Below are 24,408 nucleotides of genomic sequence, written 5' to 3'. Positions count from 1 at the left end.
GCAGCCAGTGATCAGCAGAAGTAGCCTGAAGTACTGCATTCTATCCACTGTGCCACCCCGGCTCTAGATGCTTAGGGCATTTATTAGGGTTAATCCTCATGTTGTAGCAGTTATAAACTAATTTTTCACTATAAATAATGTACTGCAGTTGAGTCGTTCCAATGTCCAAAAAGTACATTTACATTTTTATCTAAACAGAAAAGCCTCATCCTAATGGTAGATAGAAATAAAATGTGTATATAAAAGCGTTCAGATTAACATACCAGTATCATTTTGTGGCCTAGGTGGTGTCTCTCGTGCAATTACTCAGTGATCCATTCTATCGAACACTTGAAGGATTCAGAATGCTAATAGAGAAAGAATGGTTATCTTTTGGTCATAAGTTCAGCCAGCGCAGTAACTTAAATCTTAATTGTCAAGGAAGTGGATTTGCACCCATTTTTCTGCAGTTCTTGGATTGTGTACACCAGGTAAGCCTAAATAAATGAGCATATTTATGTACATAATGGATATTTATTTGTTTATAAAAATCATAACCTGCATTTTAATTGTTTATAATACAGAAATTGAGAGCCAGTTTGGTGTAGCGGTTAAGGCATAAGGCTAGGAATTACAAGATCATTACTTCCACATTAGGCACAAAGCCAGCTGGCTGACCTTGAGTTAGTTACTTTCTATCATTAGAAGAGAATGTTTGTAGCTCAGGGTTGAACTATGGGTTCTAGTACTAGCACTGATGATGTTGCATAGTTTGGTAATAAAATATCTGCAAGAAAACCACCAAACTCAGAGAGCACTAAGGACCCTATAGTCATTTTCTCTCAGTCTTAGGAAGATGTCCGTGGCAAACCACTTCTATAAATTCTTGCCAAAAAAAACCTGCAAACACTTGTCCAGGTAATCTCCAAGAATCAGGCATGATTGAACAGAATAAATTCCCTGTGTCTCGGTGTATAGTCATGCTAGCCGCCTGATCATGGAAATGTCTTCAGACAACATTGGCTCCTTTGGCTCAGAAACAGAGAATAGAATAGAATTCTTTATTGACCAAGTGTGATTGGACACACAATCATCAAAAATCATTAGATACAACATTCAGTCATAATCATAGTATACTAAATAATCAATATAAATCATAATAGGATACTAAATAAAAGCAATCAACATAAATTGTGAGATACAAACAACAAAGTTATAGGCATAAAAAGCTAAGGAAATAGGTAATAGGAAAGATGTGAAGGATAACAATAATAGTAATACAACCCTATTAGGTGGTTTGACATCCCAGGGCATAAGACAGTGTTACGGGAATTAGTTGTTTAGCAGAGTGATAGCATGGAGGGGCCAGTAGTGGGTTTCAATTTCAAAACCGGTTTGCTCGTGGGTGCGTTCATACTCGCTCGCACGTGACACTTCTGCACAGGTGCAGCGCCGTCTGGGCGGGTGGGCGGAGCCTCCCACCAGACTCAATAATTCCTTTGTAGAACTGTATCAGCAGCTCCTTGGGAAGTCTGAGCTTTCTGAGTTGGCACAGGAAGAACATTCTTTGTTGGTTTTTAATGACATTTTTGGTGTTAGGCATCCATTTTAAATCCTGAGATATTATAGAACTTAGGAACTTGAAGATCCCTACTGTTGATACTATGTTGTCTAGTATTGTAAGAGGTGTAAAATAGGAGGGCTTATCCTAAAATCTACTATCATCTGTACATTTTGATTGTATTCAGTTCAAGATTGTTCTGGCTGCATCACAGGGCCAGTTGTTCAACTTCCTATCTGTATGCAGATTTGTTGTCTTGAATGAGACCAATCACTGTTGTATCATCTGCAAACTTCAGTAATTTAACAAAGGGATTATTTCAGATGCAGTGGTTGGTATAGAGAGAGAACACACAGCCCTGGGGGGCACCTGTGCTAATTGTACAAGTATCTGATGTGATTTTGCCTAGCTTCACCTGCTGCTTCCTATCTGTTAGAAAGCTTATGATCTACTTACAGGTGTGGTCAGGCACAGCTAGCTGAGTCAGTTTAGTGAGAAGAATATCTGGAATGATGGTATTGAATGCCGAGCTGATATCTACAAAAAGGACCCTTGCATAGGCCCTTGGAGATTCAAGATGTTGTAATATGTAGTGCAGTGCTACTGTATATTAACAGCATCATCTGCCGATCTATTTGCTCGGTATACAAATTGCAAGGGATCTAACAGTGGATCTATGATCGTTTTCAGGTGGGTCAGCACTAGCCTTTCAAAGGTTTTTTAAATTATGATGTCAGAGCAACCAGTTTGTAGTAATTCATCACCTTGATGAAAGGTTTCTTAGGCACTGGGATGATAGTAGAGTGCTTGAACCAAGAAGGAGTATAACATGTCTCTAGTGATTTATTAAAGATAAAGGGTGAAGATGGGGGCCAATTGGTCAGCACAAACATTCAAGCAAGAACAGATTACCTTTTCTGGGCCTGGTGCTTTTCCAGGCTTTTATCTGTGAAATAGACCTAACACATATTTTTCTGTGGTCACCAAAGGGATGGAGTCAGTTGAAGGAGACTTTGCTGTTGTTGGTGTATCTGAGATGGAGAGGGTAGCGATAATTGACAGTGGTTTCCTCTCAAACATACAATAAAACGCATTTAGGTCATCTGCCAGTTGTTGATTTAAGTTGTCAGAGATGAGCACTGCTCCTAGATTCAGACACAACTGGACAGGGGAAACCTTTACCTTTTAATTGACTTCAGCAGTTATGAAAATGAAGTTATAACCACTATATATTTTCCCAATCTTGTATTCCTTAGCAAGTGGACACATCCTCATCCTAAATTTTGGCTTATAGGACAGTTGGGAGAAGGTAATCTGTTTTATCTTCTCCATATCATTTTCAAGCAACTTAAATCCCTCCCTCTCCATCAAACATTTCAATGAGTCATAAATTTGGAAGGGTAGCTTGATGCAGTAAGAATAGATAACATCAGTGTAAGTTTTATGAATTCATGTACATGTGTTTTAAAAAATATTTTATGTCAACACAAAGAAAAATGACAGTTGGATTAGTCAGTTCAATATATTTCTAACATGGGCCGTGCAGGTGCTTTATAAGTCAGTTAATTGACACAATAGCAATAGTGATCTGTTGCAGCTCAGATCTAGAATATGAAAAACCTATATTGCATATATGAAGTTATTTTCTGTGAAGGTTTTTTCTAATCTTATCAACTTCCATAATTATGCTGAAATAAAAGCTTTTTGCTATGCAAGTCGTACTTCTGTAGATTGTTATTTTTTGGAACAAATATCCTTTATTTCTTCATGTGCTTGAAGTTGTAAAAATATATATTTGGAAATCTAATTTTAGATTTGACTAATTTTAGATGTGCAGTATGAATGCATAAGCGTTCTACATTCAAATGACCAAGAGCAATAACTGAAGATTTAACAAATAAATCTTTTCATGTGGTTGAAAAGGAATTGTCCTTATTTCGCCTAGAGAGTTCATAGGAAGTTGTGATGCTTAAATTAGAAATGCATCATCTTTTAAATAGCCATTGTTTATGCCAATATCTCCAGGTGTCAAGTGAATTATTAATGTGAATCGTTATTTCACAATAGCAACATCTGGTAGATTATCCAGTTATTTCTAGGAAGACAACTTTAGTGACAATAATGTCATATTACAAATGATGCTTCTCTCACTTTCTCCTACAGTTCTAGTGATTGCTTAATCTTGTGGGAATAATACTATTTGCATAAAATCATTATAAAAATAGACATTATTTCTTCAACTGTTCTCCCTTTCATTTTCCAAACATCAGAATGGAAAACATAGGTTATAACTATTATTTTATCCATTATGTGTATATTTTGTAGGTAAGGTAGGAAGACTAGTACAGTTCAAAGAATGCTACTAAATTTTATTTTTCCCATTACTTTTGCATCACCAAATACCCACTAACCACAGAATTTCTGGATAATCTACAGTCTGTTCTAATAGTTAAAAGAAGTGTGGAGACCATATTGCTATATCTACAGACCAGAATTCTGCTCCTTTTTCTTTGCTCTATTATTGGGGGAGCACATTGGAATCATTTTGTAGGTAGCATGATCCCTTTCTAAACATTTAATCTTGATCTGATCTGATCTTTATCAAATGAACTCTCTTACAAAAGTGAATATAGCATTCTTCTGTGTAGAGCCAAGGAAATGTATGTTCTATTGCAGAGCAAATTCTGAGAGAGGGAGGTGGGGGAGAGACAGAGACAGAGAGAGACAGAGACAGAGACAGAGACAGAGACAGAGACAGAGAAAGAGAACCCACTTCTTGATGGGTTCTGTGGACCAGGATATTTTAGCAACCCTCTTTCCTTGGTCTTAGAAAATCTTCTGATTGCTTGTTCACTAATACAGGTGAAATTATGTGTAAGTTATCTATTATATGCAAATAGATATTATATTATCTATTATATGCAAAAACTCAGTGCCTATAATTTTCTGAATTGATTTAAGAGCAACATAAGAACTACTCTCTCGAGGCTGTTAATATCTATTTATTTACACTGCTTAGATGTCACTAAATCTATGTGCCTCATAGCAGGTTTACAATGTAATAATATAAAACACCAAATCAAAATTATAGAATGAGAAACTGAATCACAATATATCTATATAAACATAAAATGATATGAAAATAAAGCAAAGATTAGTGCTAATTTCATCTAATCCAGGCAACACAAACTGACAAAAGCTCTGTGAAAAAAAATTAATCTTGACATCTTTATAAAGCAATGCAGGAGTGAGTAACAAAATATATCTCCATGGGAAAGGCCATAGAAAAGTCTGTATCTGTACCCCCTACTATCTCTATGTGGGAAACATAAAACACCTCTAACTATTTTAATCTTGCTGTTAAAAAAGATGCTTAAGAGCTGAAAAAAGGTGAAATAATATAATTTGCTGACTTTGCCCTTGATAATAAATTAGTTATGACCATTTTTTTTATTTTTATGAATTTCAGATTCACAGCCAGTATCCAACAGAATTTGAATTCAATCAGTATTACTTGAAGTTCTTAGCATTTCATTATGTTTCCAATCGATTTAAAACATTCCTGCTGGACTCAGACTATGAAAGACTGGAACACGGTATGGATCCCAAGTTGACCAGTGTTAATTCGGCTGCTATTTTATTATTTTTAAAGCTTTTCATCAGAAATGGATTGAAACAATTTCACTGACATCTGCTGTGTATTGAATAATCATAGAATAGTAGAATTGAACGGAACCTTGGAGATCGTCTGGTCCAATTGATAAGAGGAAAATTGATAGAGGAGATGTGTATATTTATTTTGTTTATTGGATTTAGTGATTGCCCATTTCACTCGCAGAGCAACTGAGTGGTGTACAGCTTTTTTAAAAATAGCATGTTATCTGTCATTAAACAGTCTTTCAAAATTCCATCAGTATTTTCAGAAATTGAGAAAGTATCATTCAATGATTCCTAGCAATTGGTTACTATTTCATTACAATAACAGAGTATGGAGGCTTACTTATCTACAAACTAGCATGTACCATTATCTATTTATTTAATGTAATAGCACTGAGGCTAATTGGGAATCTGGGATGGACAATGGAAAATAGCTGGTTTGTATGTTACAGACGGCTGATGAACAGAGACGATAGCAGAAAATGTTGAGGTTTTCTGATAGTGTTGGAACTGTGAGCAAGTTGGTAACTGCAGTGCTGATTTGCTCAGACAGCCCTGCAGGAAGCAGATTTCTGGATCTGTAACAATGGTTTCAAGTGCAAATGTATATTCTCTCTCTCTAAGTCAAAGGTAATTTTGGAAATTACCATCATTTTGGGAAGCATAGTTTGAAAACAGAAAAGGTATGCATATACCTGGTATGTATTTTACACAGTCAAATCATAACTAATTTATAGTTAATAAAATACCCATTCTTAAAAATAAATACCTTTAGCAATATATTTTTATTCTTTGCTCTTGCATTTTTCAATAGATGAGTGTCTCTGTCAAATCACTTATACAATAAGCTTAATCTTTAAAAATGCAGCTAGTAACACTATTAGATGGTAAAAATCTAAAGATGTTTTCATCCTTTTCACAGATAATTAGTTAAGCATATCTAAGTATACATCGGAGGTATTTGTGCAAATATTTAAATTTAAATTTGTTCTAAATATATAAAAAGCTATTCTATGATTTTTTTTTCTTCAATAAAATATTTTTTTCAATAAAATGTTTTTTTTCTATAGCCTAAAAGTCATGTGGAAGACAGCAGAGCTGTGTAACTTTCTTACACTGAGTTCTGCCATTTCCCTAATTTATTTTGATTTGATTTTACCACTTTTATTGCATATGGTTCCTTCACTAATCAATAAATTATTATTATTGAATCATATTGTGTTTTGATTTTAAAACACGGAACTCTTGTGATGATTTCAATTATTTTGCTTTTTTTTTTTAATTCTTCCTAAATTCCCAACCCATATAGCTTCTAGTCAATATTTTTGCCACTAGTTCTCTTAATTTTAGTTTGTAATCTCCTTGACAAAATTCTAGTATCTCATGATAAGTTAGCCATTTATGTTTGCCTACTGTTTGTCACTTATAAAATGCTTCTTCACAAATATATTTTCAGGCACATTCTGGATTTGTCTCTATTCCACATTCTCAATATGGCACATCTAACTTAAATATTGTACCACAATTATCCATGCCATCAAAATCTAAGGTTGTGTCCTTCTAATTACATGACATTTTATCATTTTAAGGAACATTATTTGAAGATAAAGGAGAAAAACATGGCAAAAAGGGAATTTGCATTTGGGACTGCATTGATAAGATACACAAAAGAAGTCCGGTTTTCTTCAATTATCTCTACATGCCAGTTGAAACAGAGGTATACAGGCAACATATTCACAGTCTTTTTAGTTCTAATACCTAATAAATATAGCTTACCATTAGTGTAATTAACATTTATTCAATGGGTTAATTGCCCGGTTTTCAGAATGATTACCATGCTGTCTAGACAGTAGTTTTTCAGACACAGGGATCTAAAGACTATAGCCAATGAGTCTGGTTAATGTGCCTTTTTATGAGGCTTATTGTTATTTTAAGGATGTTGTGATATGGCAGATATGAGGAATTTGGTTGATATGTAATTGCTGTGATAGTCACTGGACCAAAATTATATTATAAAAGTAAATTTGTTTATTTTTTTAAGGTAAACTCAAGTACCCTTGTTGCAAAGTACCCTTGGTTCACAAAAACAGCTTGTTAATTGTATGTCCATAGCCAAACAGGACTGGGGAGAACTACATATGAGTTTTCTTTCTTTCAAGGTTTTTTTTAATCACTGATTATGAAGATCTACTTGTCTCCAATTTTTACTTCAAAGAATATGCCCAAATATGTCTGTGTAATAGTTATATATGACTGTAGTTTACTGAGGTAGCAACATATCAAACTAGCTAAGCATTTAACAGGACTACCTGGGATACACCGTTTTACGTGGTGGTGTCTTATTTTAATCTAAAGGTCTTGATGCTAATCTTATTAGGATGGTGTTATTGAATGTTGGCATACTTTGAAATAAAGACAATGATTGTCCCACATTTTTTATGTTACTTGATTGCAAGGGACCAAAATATTTGCAAAGCTAGATTTTTTTTTTTGTATGCTGTACTTTAATAACATTTCTGAATTCATAAGTTTCATAATTATGTTAATATGGAACTCACACCGTGTCCTACTTCTGTTGTATCATTTCACAGGAATATATTGAGCAAGGGCAGAATCCCGCCACTTCATGAAACACTTGATATGTTCTAGGCACACAGAATTTAGAGAAGGAAATAGAAGGGATTCCCAGGGTTAGAACTGAATTGGGAAACAATTTACCTACTTAACTACAGGAGGAAACTGAAAAAAGAATAGAATTGCTTCCTGCTATTAAAATGGATTAAATGTTGATCTGCATTTAAGTTGAGGAAAATGGTTTGAGCTAGGGGCATATCATTAGAGAAGAAGGGTCAAATCACATTTATCAGCTACAAGGGTTCTTTTTTATACAGGTATTAAAACCAAATGTCAGCATTTCCTGCCTTAAGAAATGGGATTACTACACAGAAGAGACTTTAGCCACAGGCCCAAGTTATGACTGGACTATGATAAGTGCAAAGTGTAGTACCTTGGATGAAACAGATCAGATGGATATGTCACCTTCCCACAATAAGAGAAAAATTGTCTGGCCATGTTATGATAACCTGGCTAAAGTGCAACCTGATGCCATGACCAACTTATTTAGTGTAAGTATAACCGTTTAATATATTCATGTAGCTTCATCTTTTTTTTAATTATTAGTTTTCAGTATTTTTAATTTAACAAAAGAGCAAGATAAGAAAATGTAGAGGAAGGGAGAGAGTCAGTTTTTAAAGTAATTTTTAAAACTGTCACAAAGAAATGCTGCATTTACTTTATTGACCATTACCTAAATCTCATAATATACTATATGTACATATATTCTTTGACTATATATCAATACAGATACTGTAACTGATGAACTCTTGTTTATATTGCCTATCACCTTATTCAGTTTTTAAAATAATGATTCCATTAAATACTAGATTGCCCCCAAAAAGAATGGCATTTTTTCTGAATAACAGCTGACTAAATCTATTTTCTGTATAGATTTTCTAGTAAAATATGCCATCATTATTATGCCATCCCCCCCCCACTCCCAGCATAACTAATATTTAGTATGTGCATTATTCAAGAACTTGCTGGAACATCTTGTGATTAATTAATTAATTGAGAGCCTGGTGGCGCGGCAGACTAAAGCACTGTTATTAACAGTTATTAACATCAGCTGCCTGCAATTACTGCAAGTTCAAATCTCATCAGGCTCAAGGTTGACTCAGCCTTCCATCCTTTCTAAGGTAGGTAAAATGAGGACCCAGATTGTGGGGGCAATAAGCTGACTTTGTATAAAAATATACAAAAGTATGAAGGCTATTGCTTAACACATTGTAAGCCGCCCTGACTCTCCGGAGAAATCAATTTTTTTAAAAAAAATTGTGAAGTACTTATTTTGGTATTTTATGACTTGGAGTTTTTCTTGGCATCCACAGAAGCTTCCTGCTTTTGTTAAAACAATGAAAGCAGCCCCATCACTTTTGGCATGCATATGGTATGAAATGACAATGCATATACAAAACAGGCTAGACTTAAAACAGAGCAATGCTGCTTTCGCAGCATGAAGGCTTTGGAAAAAATATTCAGATATTGTGATCTCTGTATCTGTCTACAGAGAACAGAATTATGCAGTCAGTGGCTTTCCCCATAACACTCTTTGGAAGGAAAAGTTGGGCTTGATGAAGCAGAATAGAAAACTATTGGTGTTGAAGAAGAAATTTCTCTCAAGAAATCTATGAATAGCTAAGAAAGCAAACAAATCATGAATGACCAGCTCAAATTATCATATTTTGGATGCATTAACCTCTCTTGAGAATGTGTCATACTGGGAAAGGTGGAGTAAAAGATAACCAGCAGCAAGGTAGATGGACTTAATTACAACAGTGGTAGATGCACCTTTAGAAACTTTGAAAAGCAAGTTGAACACAGATCATCCTGGAAAAAACATTTGGGGGCTGCTACACATCAATATTAACTTGATAATTCCTTAAAATCTTAAAATTGGGTCAATAATTTGTAGCAAATATAATAATAACACAGGCCACATTTAGGACTCCTTAAGGATTAACTGAAGACTTGGAGCTTTGTCTTTATATCAGGGGTGTAAAATATAAATATGAAATGAAAAATACTGTTCTTCTGATTCTTAAATAATTTGGGCTATCAAAGTTGCCAAAATCCAGAGGACCAATAGATGGCAGAAAACAATTAGGGCAAGCTAGTGGATTTTTTTTTTTTTTTTTTTTTGGTAGTCTTGGTCTAGTAGATCTATAATAATCTATAATAATCTAATGATATTTGTAAGTGAAGAGTACTGTGTATCTTTAACAAATCCTGGGAGATTGAAGAATGCTGATATTGCTGAAGAATGATCGATAATGATGATGCTAAAGCATACTACCTGAGTGCTTGAGAAAAAAATGTTTCTGTCTTATTTTCTTTTTCATTTTATTTCATTTATAGCTTATTCATAGGAAATAGCTCTAATAAGAGGCAGTAAGGGAATTCAAATTCCCATTTTAAAAGTAGAAATAAATTACATTTTGGCCAACACATTAAATAAGTCTGTCACGTTTCCTTTTTTATTATAATTTAGTACTGTTTCTTTTTTAAAAAAGTGATAAATGTTAATCTTGGCAACGTAAAATCTTGCGGTCACAGCATTGGATTTAAATTGTGTAAGTATTTTTAAAAACAGTTCCAGTCCTTATCATCATGTTCAACTGTAGCAAGAGGTTGTAGCTCATGTGTTTGAAGGAACAACAGAAAGATTTAACCTTATGGAAGCTTATTTTTAGGAAATTGAAAGACTGGAGAACAAATTAAACCACAGCCCAGAAAGGTGGCAGTCACTGTGGGAAAGAGTCAAAATAAATGTGAAAGAAGATTCAGGGAAAGACAATGTAAGTATTTAACAAGAATCTTCAAACTTTCAGCAAGGGCTAAAAATAATCATCTTAAAATTCCATATCTATGTATGACTATCAAATTATTGAATATGGCAATGTATACATTTTAAACTCTTAACATATTTACAGTACATCTCTGTCACTGGATTCACATTTCATGCTGAAATGGGATAATGATTTATTACTGCCAGATAATGCACCTACATTCCACTCCCCAACAGTGTCCATCTTAATTATTTAAGAATGTTTTTAGTTTTCTAAAAGCTAGATGATGTATGGTATATAGTTAGTGATTGATACAATAAATCCAAGTTAAACTGTGAAACATGGTTTTGACCTAGACTTATACAAATGTCAGTGGCTTCAACGGCTCCCTTCAATACAAGGACTTGGCGCACTGTGAGGAACCTTGTAGTAATGTAGAGCAATGCAAGGTTGTTTGCAGTGAGAAAGGATAAGTAGCACTGCTTGAAGAGTATGGAGGGCTGCAACAAAAAGAAACATGGAGGAAAAATTCATGAACAACTTTTCCACTTGCATAAGTCTGATTCCAAAGCATTATGAACTTAGAAGAACTTAAAATAACTTAGTCACTTTGAATGTACACTAATCGGCATACATTAAAATGAAATTTCTTTGCATACAGCTCTCAAAGGGTCACCACCTCCAGTATATGCTACATGACAAAATAAATACAAAATTATGCATATACCGACATATATTATATGACACAGAGAGACAACACAGTCTAGGTTGGATGTATACATGTACATGGTGAGAAAAATGAATCCCAAGTTTACCAGACGGATGGCATAGGGAACAAAGCTGTTACAGAATCTGGTAGTCCTGCTAGAAATACTTTGAAACCTCCTCCCAGAGGGGAGCAACAGAAACAGACCATAAAGTGGGTATGTGGGGTCTCTAACAATGCTTTGAGCTCTAAGCACATAGCACTTATAAGTAGTTTCCTGAATAACAGGAAGCAAGCTTCCTATAATCTTCTTGGCTTTCCTTACCACTCTCTGTATGGACTTTCTATCTGAGGCACTGCTACCACCAAACCAAACAGTGATGCAGTTTCTTAAAATGCTCTCAATAGTGCCTGGCCAGGACAGAAGGAGAAAGGTGCGCTCTTCTCATCCGACGCAGGAAATGCAGACGCTGGTTTTATGCTTCACTAAGGATGACGTGTGGAGAGACCAGTTCAGATTATTAATTACCTGCTAGTTATTTATTGTTAGTTATTATGACTAAGAATATATATATACTATAAATGCAAAGGAACCCAATATAAATTATTATTATTCTTGCATTTCAATCACCATCCCTCTGCAGATCTTTTTCTTCTTGACCTTTAATTTGTCCAGTTTCCTAGGTATGAATAACTTTCATACAGGCTACCGTTGCTCACTCAATTATACTACCATTCATTTTTTCTTGAATATTAATATTGATAATGCTTATTTCAATTCCACTTTTGATGTATCATTAAATATAAATCTCTAAAATACTCCTTCCACCTTACCTTACTTCAATTTCATCTCAAGTAACTACACTTCTTTTTGTTTAAAATCCATTCATTTGCAGGAAGTTCCTTATTTAGCCCTCTTCACCTACTTCCAAAACAAAATGGGTTTTTTCCCCATCAAAACAGCTCTCCATTTTCTATCCTTCCTTTAATTTTAACTTTTTCTTCCACATTCTTTGCGGCTATGTTTTCCCCCTTTTATTTTTGCTGTAATTGTTGTCTGTCTTGCTCTTTTCCTCACTCACAGCCTCCTTCATGTCATTGTTCTTTCCAGCATTCTTTTTCATGCTTCCATTAGCATAATTCCCCATTTCTTAGGGTTTTTTGTAACCTAATTCTTTTCATTCTATTTCAAGCCTTTTTTCCAGGTTCCACTCTCAGCATACTGTAACCAAATTATGATTGTCCCACATTACATCACTCAAGCATCCTTTACTAAGGCTTTTATTTGTTCATCTTAAACAATCAAATCAGTCATGCTTTTTGATGAACTCCCTTTTGATGTGTAAGCATTAATTTCTGCTTAAATCAGAAAACAAAGAGATCTTTATGTAAGCAGATATCAAAATGTCCTGCACTTGCTCTGAATGTTGCAAAAATGCACAAGTTTTTCTCAAACTCATCCTTGTTTTTTTTAATTCACTGGTGCTAATAATGTATTCACCATTACAAAATGCAGGTAGCACCAACATATGACTTCCTACTTTCATATGCATTCCCAACAGCTTAAATAAATCATAAATTGATACTTTCTGACATAAATGTTAACCATTTCATTCATAATTAGACCTACATCTCTATTCCCCAGCATGTATTCATTGATTCTCTTCTTCAGATCGGTTGGGTCCTTCCTTTTTCCCCCCTTCCTTTTCCTTTCTTCTTATTCTACTGATAGAAACACAGTATATAGCAAAGATATTTTGAAGTTTTAGCACTTGTATGAATCACATTGCAAGTTCTAGCTAATCAAAGCTACAGTAATTGCTAGAAATGAGAAATTTACAACCAAAAATGCAATGCTACAAACATTGAATAAGTTCTAAACTATTTTTATACATCCTTTCAAGTATATTTTTATTAGAAACTTTATGTGCCAGCTATGGTACCATTTTTCTATTGGAAGAAATAGAGTATAGCAATTCATTTCTGAAGTGTTTAATTCAACCCTTGGATTTCTGTCACAAGGTTAGGAGATTTAAGCAGTCACTGAAAAAGAGGTCAAGTATCTCTGTTTGGATTTTTGGTTAACCCATGACATTTTTTTCAACCCACACCATGTCACATTACCTTTTAAAGCATCGGAGACATCCTTCTGGCTCTTCAGCAATGTCTGTCAACCTGCACTCTTGTCAGAAGAGGTCTATATTGCATCTGCCAGACAGTGGCTTGGGTGAAGAACGAAGCAGCAACATTTCATCTTCCAATGGTGTGGAAAGGAGAGTAACAACACTGTACAATCAGTTCACTTCAAAACATGATGAAAATAGGTAATCTGAGCTATCAGACTATGATACAAGTCTGGCTTCCTTAAAACATTTGCAAAATTGTTATATTTGCTTTATTTTCATTCTGTTTCAAATGACTCACAAAACATCCTTTATTAAAATTGCTTTTTTCCAATTGCAACGTAATCTAGTTATTTATAAAACAAATGTGTTACAGTAGAAAATAGTGCACTCCAGATGGATTGGCTTTTGGCTGTGTTGGCTAAGAATTCTGAGGATACAGACGGATACAAGTTAATTAACACAAGAAAGTATTGCAGGACACCACTGTTCAAAAAAATATGCAATGTTCCACAGATGTATTTAAAACAATATAATGTGATAATCAAAGGAAGGACTCTCAAAATTTAAATGAACCTTGAGTATTAAATCAATCTTAATCATATTCACACTTTTGGTCTAGATCAGGGGTGTCAAACTCAAGGCCTGGCGGCCGGATCCAGCCTGCGGAGTGCTTAGATCTGGCCTGCGGGCCTGCCCTGGAAACAGCAAAGGACCAGCCCGTGCTGCCTCTGCCAGCAAAAACGGAGCTCGGGAGGGCCACACATGGCCCACCTGAGCTCCATTTTCGGCCGCGACATCCTACTGCAGGCCTCTGCCAATGAAAATGGAGCTCGGGGGGGGAGGGGGGGCACCTGAACCAACTGGGCTCTGTTTTTGCTGGAGGAGGCTGTCACGGCCAAAAATGGAGTCTTGATGAATAATGTTGAGTTGGCCATGCGCCCATCCACACACACACACACCAGCCCCCCCCCCCCCCCGAGGTCAAACACAACCCTGATGCGGCCCTCAATGAAATTGAGTTGGACACCCCTAGTCTAGATCATACAGGTAGTCCTCAACTTACAATAGTTCATTTAGTGACCGTTACAGTTAAGGTTTACAATTCAGATGCTTGGCAACTGATTCATACTTCAGACAGTTGCTGTGTCCCAGGATGATGTGGTCACCTTTTGTGACCTTCTGACAAGCAAGGGGAAGCCAGATTCACTTAACAAGCGTGCTATTAACGTAACAAGTGCGGTGATTCACTTACCAACTATGGCATGAAAGGTCATAAAATGGGGCAAAATTCACTTAACAATCTCACTTAGCAACAGAAATTTTGGGCTCAGTTGTGATCGTAAGTCAACAACTACCTGCATTTTATTTGTCTGAAATAAGGGGTTAATTCAAATTTATCAGCTAAGAAAACTTTCTGAGAATTATTATACCAAGATAAACACAGACAGGTTATCACACTTTGCCAGTTCCTACTAGCTCCAGCCAATGTCAGCCTGTGCCTGTGGATCATGCACTCACCAAACCTCCGTATTGGAGAAGGAGTTTTTTTTAAAAAAAACAAAACAAAAAAAACCCCCAAATAATATCACCCAATATCAAAACACTTTACACATCCTGCTCAGGAGTCTTGAAATACTTCAAGCTGGTAAATGTTTCAAGCTGGTAATATTTTGCACACCATTATAATAAATGAACTAAGTTAAAGCCTATAGTTTGATGTTGAGGTAATGTGAATTAATAAGAAACTTCACTTGGGCATTTTGTGCTAATTGCTTTAAATTCTGTCTTATGAATTGAACTGAATTAATGAACAGCATTAATATGTGGGTATTTTTATGATTTCCGTTGCTTAAAATAAGAAATAGCATTTCTTTTTCTTCTAGATCTTTTGAAGGTACCCTTTACAAAAGAGGAGCTTTGCTAAAAGGTTGGAAACCACGTTGGTTTGTGCTAGATGTTACAAAACACCAGGTAAAGTGTAATAATGGTCTGTAATATATGTGTGCAATTTGTGAGCTCTCCACTCTTTCAGGAGAGCAGGTAGAACCCCAGAAGTATCCCTCACCCCCCAATGTTCTTCGTCTGAAATATTTTTTTTCTTCCTTTATTTAAATATATATTATTATTTCATTATATTTTTACATCATTCTTTTACCATCAAACTTTCAAGACCACGTTGAGCTTTAAATCAAACTTGCTTTTAAATATTTCAGATTATTAAGTAGGTGCTATGGATTGTGCATGCTTCAAAAATTATCGTGAGAAAGTGCTTCAAATTTCCCTTGAGCAGAGTACTTGCATGCTTTTTTTCCCCCCTCAAACCACCATGTGAAAAAAATGCTACTTTCTTGCAAATTGAATTGTAAAACTTTTACATTAACATTAGGCATTAATAATGAAATGCTATTTTTGAATGCTAATTTTAATTAAACAATGTTAAAAAATTGTTTTTTACAATGTTGCTTATTTTTAAAATATTAATACGGATTACATTATACGTTTTTTCATGAGCATTTCAGTTATCCAACATATTTGAATATTTTTTCTTACTATCCTTAAGGATTTGAAATAATTGTGAAAAGATTTAAAATGTTCAGTATTTTGATTAAGGTATTTTATTAATTAAATTTCAACAGTTATAAACCATTTAACCCTTCCAAAATTGCTCAGAAACTGTAATCCAGGACATCCCCTATACATCAGCATGCCTTTTAACTTGTCTTCCCTTTCTCTATATTTGCTATGTAATCACTTTTATGCAGAAGTGAATTTTAGGAAATTAAAAATTGTCCATATCTCATTTGAGATTATGGTGAATCGTAGCTACTCAATATACAGTTATCCACATGTTCAGTATAACAATGGCAGACTGTTCATATTACTATGCCGGTTGCTATCTTTAATGTTTACAGTTTCTTTTTCTTTTCACCCTAGCTAAGATATTATGATTCCATGGAAGACGCTTATTGTAAGGGCCATATTGAGCTTGCAGAAGTAGAAAATGTAATCCCCGCTTCACCAACTATTGGTGCTCCAAAACATGCTAATGAAAAAGCTTTCTTTGATGTAAGTAGATTGGTTCCAGACTACCATCTGCTTTAAATTAATAACAAAAATTTGTACTCATAATCTGTGCTCATACTAATCTGTGCAGAGATACAACTCCCTAATTTTTCTCAGCCAGATTTAACTACAGTGGACATTTGCAAGAATTTTTCTGGGAGTGGGGGTAAACTGCAGTATTGAATGTGATTGTAATTTGCACATAGAGAGTACACCAGTGTAACACACCTCTCCATTGCCCTTATATATGTGGTGCTACATATTTTAAGTAACACCCTCTTTAATGTCATTTGATTTGTCAAAGGAAGTTTCCCATGTTCTAGAATAGGAGTTTTGGAAGGTGTCTTACATCAAATTGCATCTTTGTCCATCTGATTCACTACTGTCTGTGTGGACTGGCAGCAGTTTTGCAGAGTTTTGGATGGATGTCTCTCAGCTCTTCCCAGATTGACAAATTTAACCTGGGATTGATCCAACAAAGCAGATGCTATGCCACAAATTTTAGTCCTGCTCTTAATTCACTAGACCAGTTTTTCTCAACCTTGGCAACTTTAAGATGTGTTGGCTTCAACTCCCAGAATTCCCCCAGCCAGCATGCATTAGACACTGGCAATAGAATCTGTGCAGAATGTTTCTTAAATAAGGACATGGAGAAATAGACACATTTAGCCAGTACTCCATTTCTGCCAATAGAAGAGAATAGAATGGCTCAGGATTGGTGCTCTCTGTGGTTGTTTTCATGCAGACATTCCATTACCTGGCTAGGTAACATCTTCAGTGCTGGAAAGGAGTGGGATTTACTCTCTGTTTATATATAACAGTTGCTTGTCTTGGCCATTCCCAAAGTTGGTGAGGGTGTTGTTTTCCCCTTGGTTGATTAGGCTGTTGTTGAGTGCTTGATTGATTGTTTGGTTTTGCTCCTGGTGTTAATCCCTGTTTATCTGGGTGTTGATTGCTGGCAAGGATTCTGATCTTTTCTTTAACGTTTTATTGTCTCTTGGTGTGTAACTGTGGCTCATCTATGTGCCTGCTGGTGGATGATTTGTCTGAATGCCATGCTTCAAGTAATTCCCTAGCATTTTTGGATATACCATGATCTAGGATGTTCAAGGTTACCCAGATGAAACTATGCTTAAGTCTGTTCATGTGTTGTGAAATTTCATCATGTCTTCGGACTCCTAGCTGGTGTTCATGGATGCACTTTGCTAGTCTTCTGCCTGTCTTTTCTATTCAGTGGCTATTGCAATACTTACACTCTATGTTGTAGATGACTCCTACTTTTTCTTCTTGGGCTACTAAATTTTTGGGTTACTTAAAATGTTTTAGAGGGCTTCAGTTGATTTGGCTATTATGATGATGCCATGTGATTATAAATAGTCCATTGGTTGTTTCAGAGATGTTTTTGATGCATGGAATTTTATCTTTTTCATATCTTGTGTTATGAGCTATTATATATAACAGAGAGTAAACTCCACTCCCTTCTAGCATTGAAGATATTACCCAGTTAGGTAATGAAACATCTGCACAAAAACAACCAAGCGCCAAAGACTCCGCACTCCCTTTTCTTTCATAATTTATGATCAGCTATTTTTAGGGGTCATAGGATTGTCCAAATGGATGGGCCAAAATTTGTGAAATGTGTCTGCTACTATTTTTCTCAATGGGTAACCCTGAGATCTAGATAGTATCTATCTGCTTAACAATCTGCAGAAAACTGTGAAGAACAATGCTTGATATTGGATGGACTACTAGATGAAGAAAAAAATTAATGCTTAACACATATTAGACATAAGAGCTCTTGAGCAATCAAAAGGCAGATAAAAGGATTGCTAAGCACCACTTTAGAATTAAGCAGCTCATAAGGAAAAGATGGGATGGAAATAATATATTGGAAATCAATATTTAATTTCTCTCCCTGACTTTCTTCAGTTGTGAAATTGCATTTAATCTAGTTGGTAGTTCATCCTTAGGTTTTATGATCTAGTTAACACATATTAAATTACATTATCTATCAAACAGAATGTTTGATAGATACAGGAAAGGACAGCAATTTCCAAGGAAGCAAAAGCTGCTTGAAGAGAGAATTCTCTCTTTGCAGCTGAGTCTGTTATTAGATACACTCTATTTCCCGAGAAAAGTAGGGGGAAATGTCTGATGCATCCAATGAAATACAGATAACCCTTGTCTTACAACCATAACTGAGCCTGAAATTATGGCTGTAAGTCATGCTGCCATATGACCATATCTAATTGTATGACCTTTTTTGCCAGAATTAAATGCTGATTTCTGGGGGGGGGGGATTATGGGACACTGCGAACAATTACAAATGCAGGGGGGAATTAAATGCTGATTTCTGGCCAAAAAATGCAGGGCGGGGCTCAGAACTGCAAATCTGGGTCATAAGTAGCCCTTGGAGGCCATTGTAACTTTCAATGGCCAGTACGCAACCAGTTGTAAGTTAAACACTACTTGTATAGTAGAAAATCTTGATTTGCTTGCAGGTTCTCATTGCAAACTCCTCATGCATTTGTAGATATGATTCTCTTCCAAATGGTAGATTTTTGAAGTTCATGAGAACAGCAGAGAGCAATATTGCTGCTGCAAAGACTAATGACAATAGGATTACAAAATTATATATGTATAAAACATACAAAATTATGTATGTTCTAAAATTAACACTGCTTTTATCTTTTAATTTTAATTGTGCAGCTAAAGACAAGTAAACGAGTATATAATTTTTGTGCACAAGATGCACAGAGTGCCTACCAGTGGATGGACCGGATACAGAGTTGCATTTCAGATGCATAATAAGGAATTTATTTTTGCTATCATCATCATCATTTAAAAAAATATCTGTTGATATGCCTAAGTAACTCTACTTCAGAGAAGAATTGTTTATTGCAGTTCGAACAGCCTTATATTTCAGCCACAGTGCTCAGAACATCATATTTCTTTTAGTTGATAATTTATATAATGCCTCGTTCTCCATTTGGAAGACGCTAACTAACCTCATTGCCCAGAAAACCTCATCTTCAATACAATTCCAGGCTAAGTGATCCCAGCGGGATAACTTTTTTCTACACACAGGAATGAATAATCCAGCAGAACATTTGATTTTTTTGAAAATAAGCCTTTATTTATCTTTAATCTTCTTAGCTTCCTATTTTAGAAAAAGGGATTCATATTCAGACTAGCAGTGTTTTCTGAGAAAGAGGTTATTTAAACCTTTAAACCCTGGAGACCAATAAAAAGGCACACTCAAGGCACCATAAATTAAAAGAAATGGTTTCTGGTCTGCCACTTGTTCTCTGAACAGTCTGTCTTGAGAAATATCTTGCCATTTTTCTACTAGTTAATTCATCTTTGTAGATGAATGGAAACCAAGAGCAGGCCTCAGGAAAAGGAAATGCAAAATACAAAAGTTGTATATTAACTTATGTGCTGTTCTGCTCATTGTAAAAAGAAAAAAAAATGCACTAAACAAAACAAACACTTGCACTGAAATCTTTGAAAACAGGCATTTTGAAGGAGAGAAGTAAATTATTTATAGCAAAATGCTAGCAAGATAACAACGATTTAAGATAATGATATGTACATAATTTGGCTTGGTGTGATGTAATTTGATACTTTAAATGTTTTTGCACATAAATTGGAAGAATGTTTTTAGATTTTTTAACATTTGCCAATGTGTTTGCTCATCTTAAAAATCTCTGACAATTTTTTTACAAACCAAAATAAATAAAAGCTTTTCTTGCTGCAGCACAGTGACTTTTGAGTGTAACAACCCTAGAAAAAGAATATGTTTTCTTTCAAAAGTAATATGTTAAAATTAATGACTCAATGTTTGTTTATACTAGCCAGTATTTTCTAGGGTTTAGTGATGTCACTTGTAAGTTAATGGCTCAATTCACATGTAATGCTAAGTCAAAGTTTAATGGAATAAGGACATCTCACTGCAAACCTTAGACTGATGGATGAATCCCTTCCCTGGCTTGGAAGCTTTCATATTAAATTCCATTCTAAGAGTTGAATCGGACAGTGATTAATCTTCACTAAAGTTGGTTATAACAAGCCATTAGTTTTTGAAACAGTTTATTTTTTTACTAACTAGAGTTAAAATTAACCATGATTTATTATTATGAACCTTAAATTATGATTTCTCAAAACTAAATTAAGAACTGTTAGTGTGCTTCTCTTACATACAGTAGAAAAGGAAAAGAAAAGGGGAGCCCAAAGATTCAAACCTCTCAGTAGTTCCTCCTTCTGGTATTAAACCATGGTTTAGCATTATGTGCAAATCAGGCCAGTATTGACAAACTGATTTCACTTGTAGGATTTCAGTTTCTGGAATTGTTTACCTTTTTTAAAAAACCACTATTTTCCCTATTTTTCTAATGAATAGTGAATACCGATTTCACACTACACAAAATAGGAAATATTTCTTTTTTAAATATATTTGGATTTCCAAACTTAAAGAAATGAAGGATTTTTCTAGCATTTTCAGCTGATAAATTACCACTTGTGAAAAAAATGGTGTTTGCACATTCATGTACTTTTCTTTGTATATGAAATACTTTTTTATGTGCTTTGTAAAACAATGATTGTGTTTGTTTTAAAGTTGTTTAAAAAAATATATACTACTCATAGAGTTCTAACTAGGAATTTTAATTATTTTATGTATGTTCCATAACTAGCATTTGTTAACTAAATTGTAATAAAAATACTTCATATGACAACATTCCTTCTTTACCCAGTGGAATAGTTAATACCATATCTTTAATTGTATAATTTAGATCCCAAGTTATCCTGTAATAAAATTCATATTTTTGTACAGAAAATGCCATTTTGCATGTGAAAAACTGTTCTTTTGCTCTCTTTTTTCATTGTTAAACTCAAAACATTCCATGAATATCACAAACTGGCCATATCAGTTATCTGCCTTGAAAAGTTAAGCTATGTATTTCATTCTGTGTTGACTGAATAAATAAAAATTGTATGAAACATAAATATGACTACAAGATACAAATAATACAATAGCAACTGATTATTCACATGTTATTGGAACTGTCATTGGAAAACTTACACATTTGACTGCAACTTGTCCTTGGGAAGAAAAATGAGCAATTTTTTAATGGGGTATAACTTATGAAAGACTCCTCTTTACTCTTTAGTGTATGTAAATTAAATATGCATATTAAATTGAAATATGAGCAAACACTTCTTATAGAAGGAGCATAACTCTGTTCAGAAGTTATTGTGAAATTATTAGTCATTTGTATAATTCACAATTTCTAGCCAGAATACTACCGGTTCTGTGGGCGTGGTGTGGCTTGATGGGCGTGCAGGGAAAGGATACTGCAAAATCTCCATTCCCACCCCACTCTGGGGCCAGCCAGAGGTAGTATTTGCCGGTTCTCCAAACTACTCAAAATTTCTGCTACCAGTTCTCCAGAACCTACTGAATAGCACCCCGAGATAAGCGCACAATTTACTGATTTTCTCTTAATAAATAAGTTGCTCTCTTATGGTAAGGGCAGTAAGTGTTTTGTGATTGTTTTCCAGCTTTCCTTGTGTTATATATGGCCACGTTAGCCAGTTTGGGGAAGCAATTTTAAATACATATATATATATTAGTCAGTTATTAGGTCCCATCTATCTCTTTTTTTCTTTGTTTTGGTTTTTTTTTCACAACAGTATTGCTGTTCATAGGGCCAACAGTTCCTTTTAAACCAAAGGCCTTGTTACATAACAATTTCCTTAATATCTGTTTCATCTGGTCATGAATTGCCTGGCCAGTGGAAAGAAACGTGGTGAGTTGAACTTAGCTCATATCCAGGCAGAGGTGAAAAGAGGACGAAAACAGTCTGCAAACTAGGGGAGCGCAGTCTTTCCTTGCCAGTAGCCATCATAGCTGGTCCACCTAATAGACTTCAGAAGGATGAGCATCAGAAGTCCCAAATAAAGAAACCTGTTACAGCTGATGCTAAAAGCAGGGTCAGAAACCAAGCTGAACTATTACCAGCAGCTAAAACCAGTGAAGGCAAGAAGTCATTTTGGGTTATATGCAATCATTTGTTGTGGAGGTTCTGTCTGCTTAATATTTTTAAGTAAATGTTGCTTTGTTAATGGGGATTGGGAAGATTTTTTTTTTATTTTGTGAAAAAGTCCCATGCAGCGTAATAAATACAACTGGATTATTTACTACATCATACTACTTTTGAAGGTTAAAAAATATTGGAGCTTCTCAGCAAAAATAGCATATAGTGCATGTTACAAAATAAGCAAAGGAATCTGAGAAATAGATGATACATTTAAACATTTCCAAAGAGTTAGAAGTCTCTGTTAAAGCTGCTGATTCCTGAAATAGTAGGTAACAAATATGAAGCATGTAGTGCTACTTTTGAACATTGCTGGAAATGAGATTGCTAGTATCTTCAAAAGCATGCAGCTAAGCAAGGCAGAGAAAAAAAATATTGGAGTTGTAAAACTTTGCAGAATGTGTATCGAAAGGGGGGGGAAAGACATTTGAGAGATATAAGCTCTGTAAAAATATTTGTTTAAGAATGTTTTTCTAAAGAATTCCTTGCAGATTCAGTTTTGGGCAGAATACCATATCTCAAATAGCACTGAGATTTCCAAAAAGTACAAAAATAATAATAAAGAAAATTTCAGAACACGTTTGTTAGATGACAAAGGAGTGTGCAAAATTAATTATTAAGACTTAATTAAAATGGATAGTTTCTGTTTTCAGTTTTACTTTTATAATAACACAGTAGAGTTCATCACCAGTATGAAAACAAGTCAAAGCTGCATCTCATAAAATAGATCATAAAAGAACAAATGCAAGTGACAAGGCAACTAGAAATCAGTATATGGATATTTCTGATTATATGGATAAAATATCAGGTGATCTGTGCCAGCTGACCTATTATCCTATCCTATTATCTTTAAAAAGAAAGCTAAATGAAAAAACAGATAAGACTGCTGATTTTTTAAAAAGTGACAATCTACAGAAGTTAATTGATAGTAGCAAGCTGAGAAAACAAAAATGTGTTAGTCATCATAGGAAAAATAGAAACCTAGCACTGTTTATATCCAAAAGAATGTAATAAATATGTACAATTACAGCATTTCCCATTGGCCACAAAATAGGATATATTTAGTGAGGGCTGGTGCAAACTATTTTTTGGTTGTGGATCTTCAGAATCTGGCAGGTTCTACTGCATGAACAATGTTCAGCTGTCTTATTTTTAACACTTTATTTGGAGTAAGACTTTTTAGACTTCCGTTTGACTTAAAATCAATCCCAACTTTCTGTATGGAACATATACAGTATAATAAATACTGATAATAGTATGAAACAGATTACATTAAATGTATTACAAGTTAACTTGTAATACAAACTAAGGCAGCTGAATTGAATTTTAACGTAGACAAATTCAACTGAAGATTTAAATCACCTTTGAAGGCAGGAAGCCTCAAATTTATTTTGTCAGAAATCTTCTAAATCTTTGCACCTGGGCCCTTCCCTTCTGTCTCCTAGGAGTATGACTTGGTTGACCTCACTGCCACCACCTATCTTGTAGAGGTGCTTCACCTAGTAACCTATATAACTCCCAGATCTCAGACTTCTGTTTTTCTTTTTAAGGGATAAAATTTGAAATTTAAATGGGAAGACCTGGAGATTGTGGGGAGTTCATTAAACTGACAAACCTGTTGGTGCTTATTAACTGGGCAGGGGTATTACAAATATCAATGTGCAAGATAGTTATTAATTTCAGTTGAACTGCCCTCACCACTCAAAGTTATTAAGGCTACCTGGGACATTATGCTGAATCATTGTCTTCCTCTTCCATATTTGTCAACTGTTGGCAGAGCTCTCAGTGATATTTCTAAAAGATCCCTGACCAT

General features: G+C 34.8%; 1 protein-coding gene across 1 annotated transcript in view; it reads left to right on the top strand.

Moving 5' to 3' along the window:
• The window catches only part of SBF2 (SET binding factor 2), a 216,467-nt gene extending 194,985 nt beyond the window's left edge, over positions 1-21,482 (top strand). Inside the window, exons 33-41 of the mRNA XM_070934061.1 lie at positions 285-470; positions 5,010-5,136; positions 6,787-6,914; positions 8,089-8,322; positions 10,507-10,611; positions 13,442-13,632; positions 15,318-15,405; positions 16,369-16,500; positions 19,207-21,482. Coding sequence (XP_070790162.1) covers positions 285-470; positions 5,010-5,136; positions 6,787-6,914; positions 8,089-8,322; positions 10,507-10,611; positions 13,442-13,632; positions 15,318-15,405; positions 16,369-16,500; positions 19,207-19,305 — 1,290 coding nt within the window. The 3' untranslated portion in view covers positions 19,306-21,482. The remainder of the gene's footprint in view (positions 1-284; positions 471-5,009; positions 5,137-6,786; positions 6,915-8,088; positions 8,323-10,506; positions 10,612-13,441; positions 13,633-15,317; positions 15,406-16,368; positions 16,501-19,206) is intronic.
• Positions 21,483-24,408: the final 2,926 nt, after the last annotated feature.

The sequence above is a fragment of the Pituophis catenifer genome, unplaced genomic scaffold, assembly GCF_029215685.1.
Source record: "Pituophis catenifer annectens isolate HBS135680 unplaced genomic scaffold, rPitCat1.0.hap2 SCAF_1, whole genome shotgun sequence".
NCBI lineage: Eukaryota > Metazoa > Chordata > Lepidosauria > Squamata > Colubridae > Pituophis > Pituophis catenifer.
The sequence above is the reverse complement of the archived record's forward strand: the minus strand, read 5'-3'. Positions and strand labels throughout refer to the sequence as shown.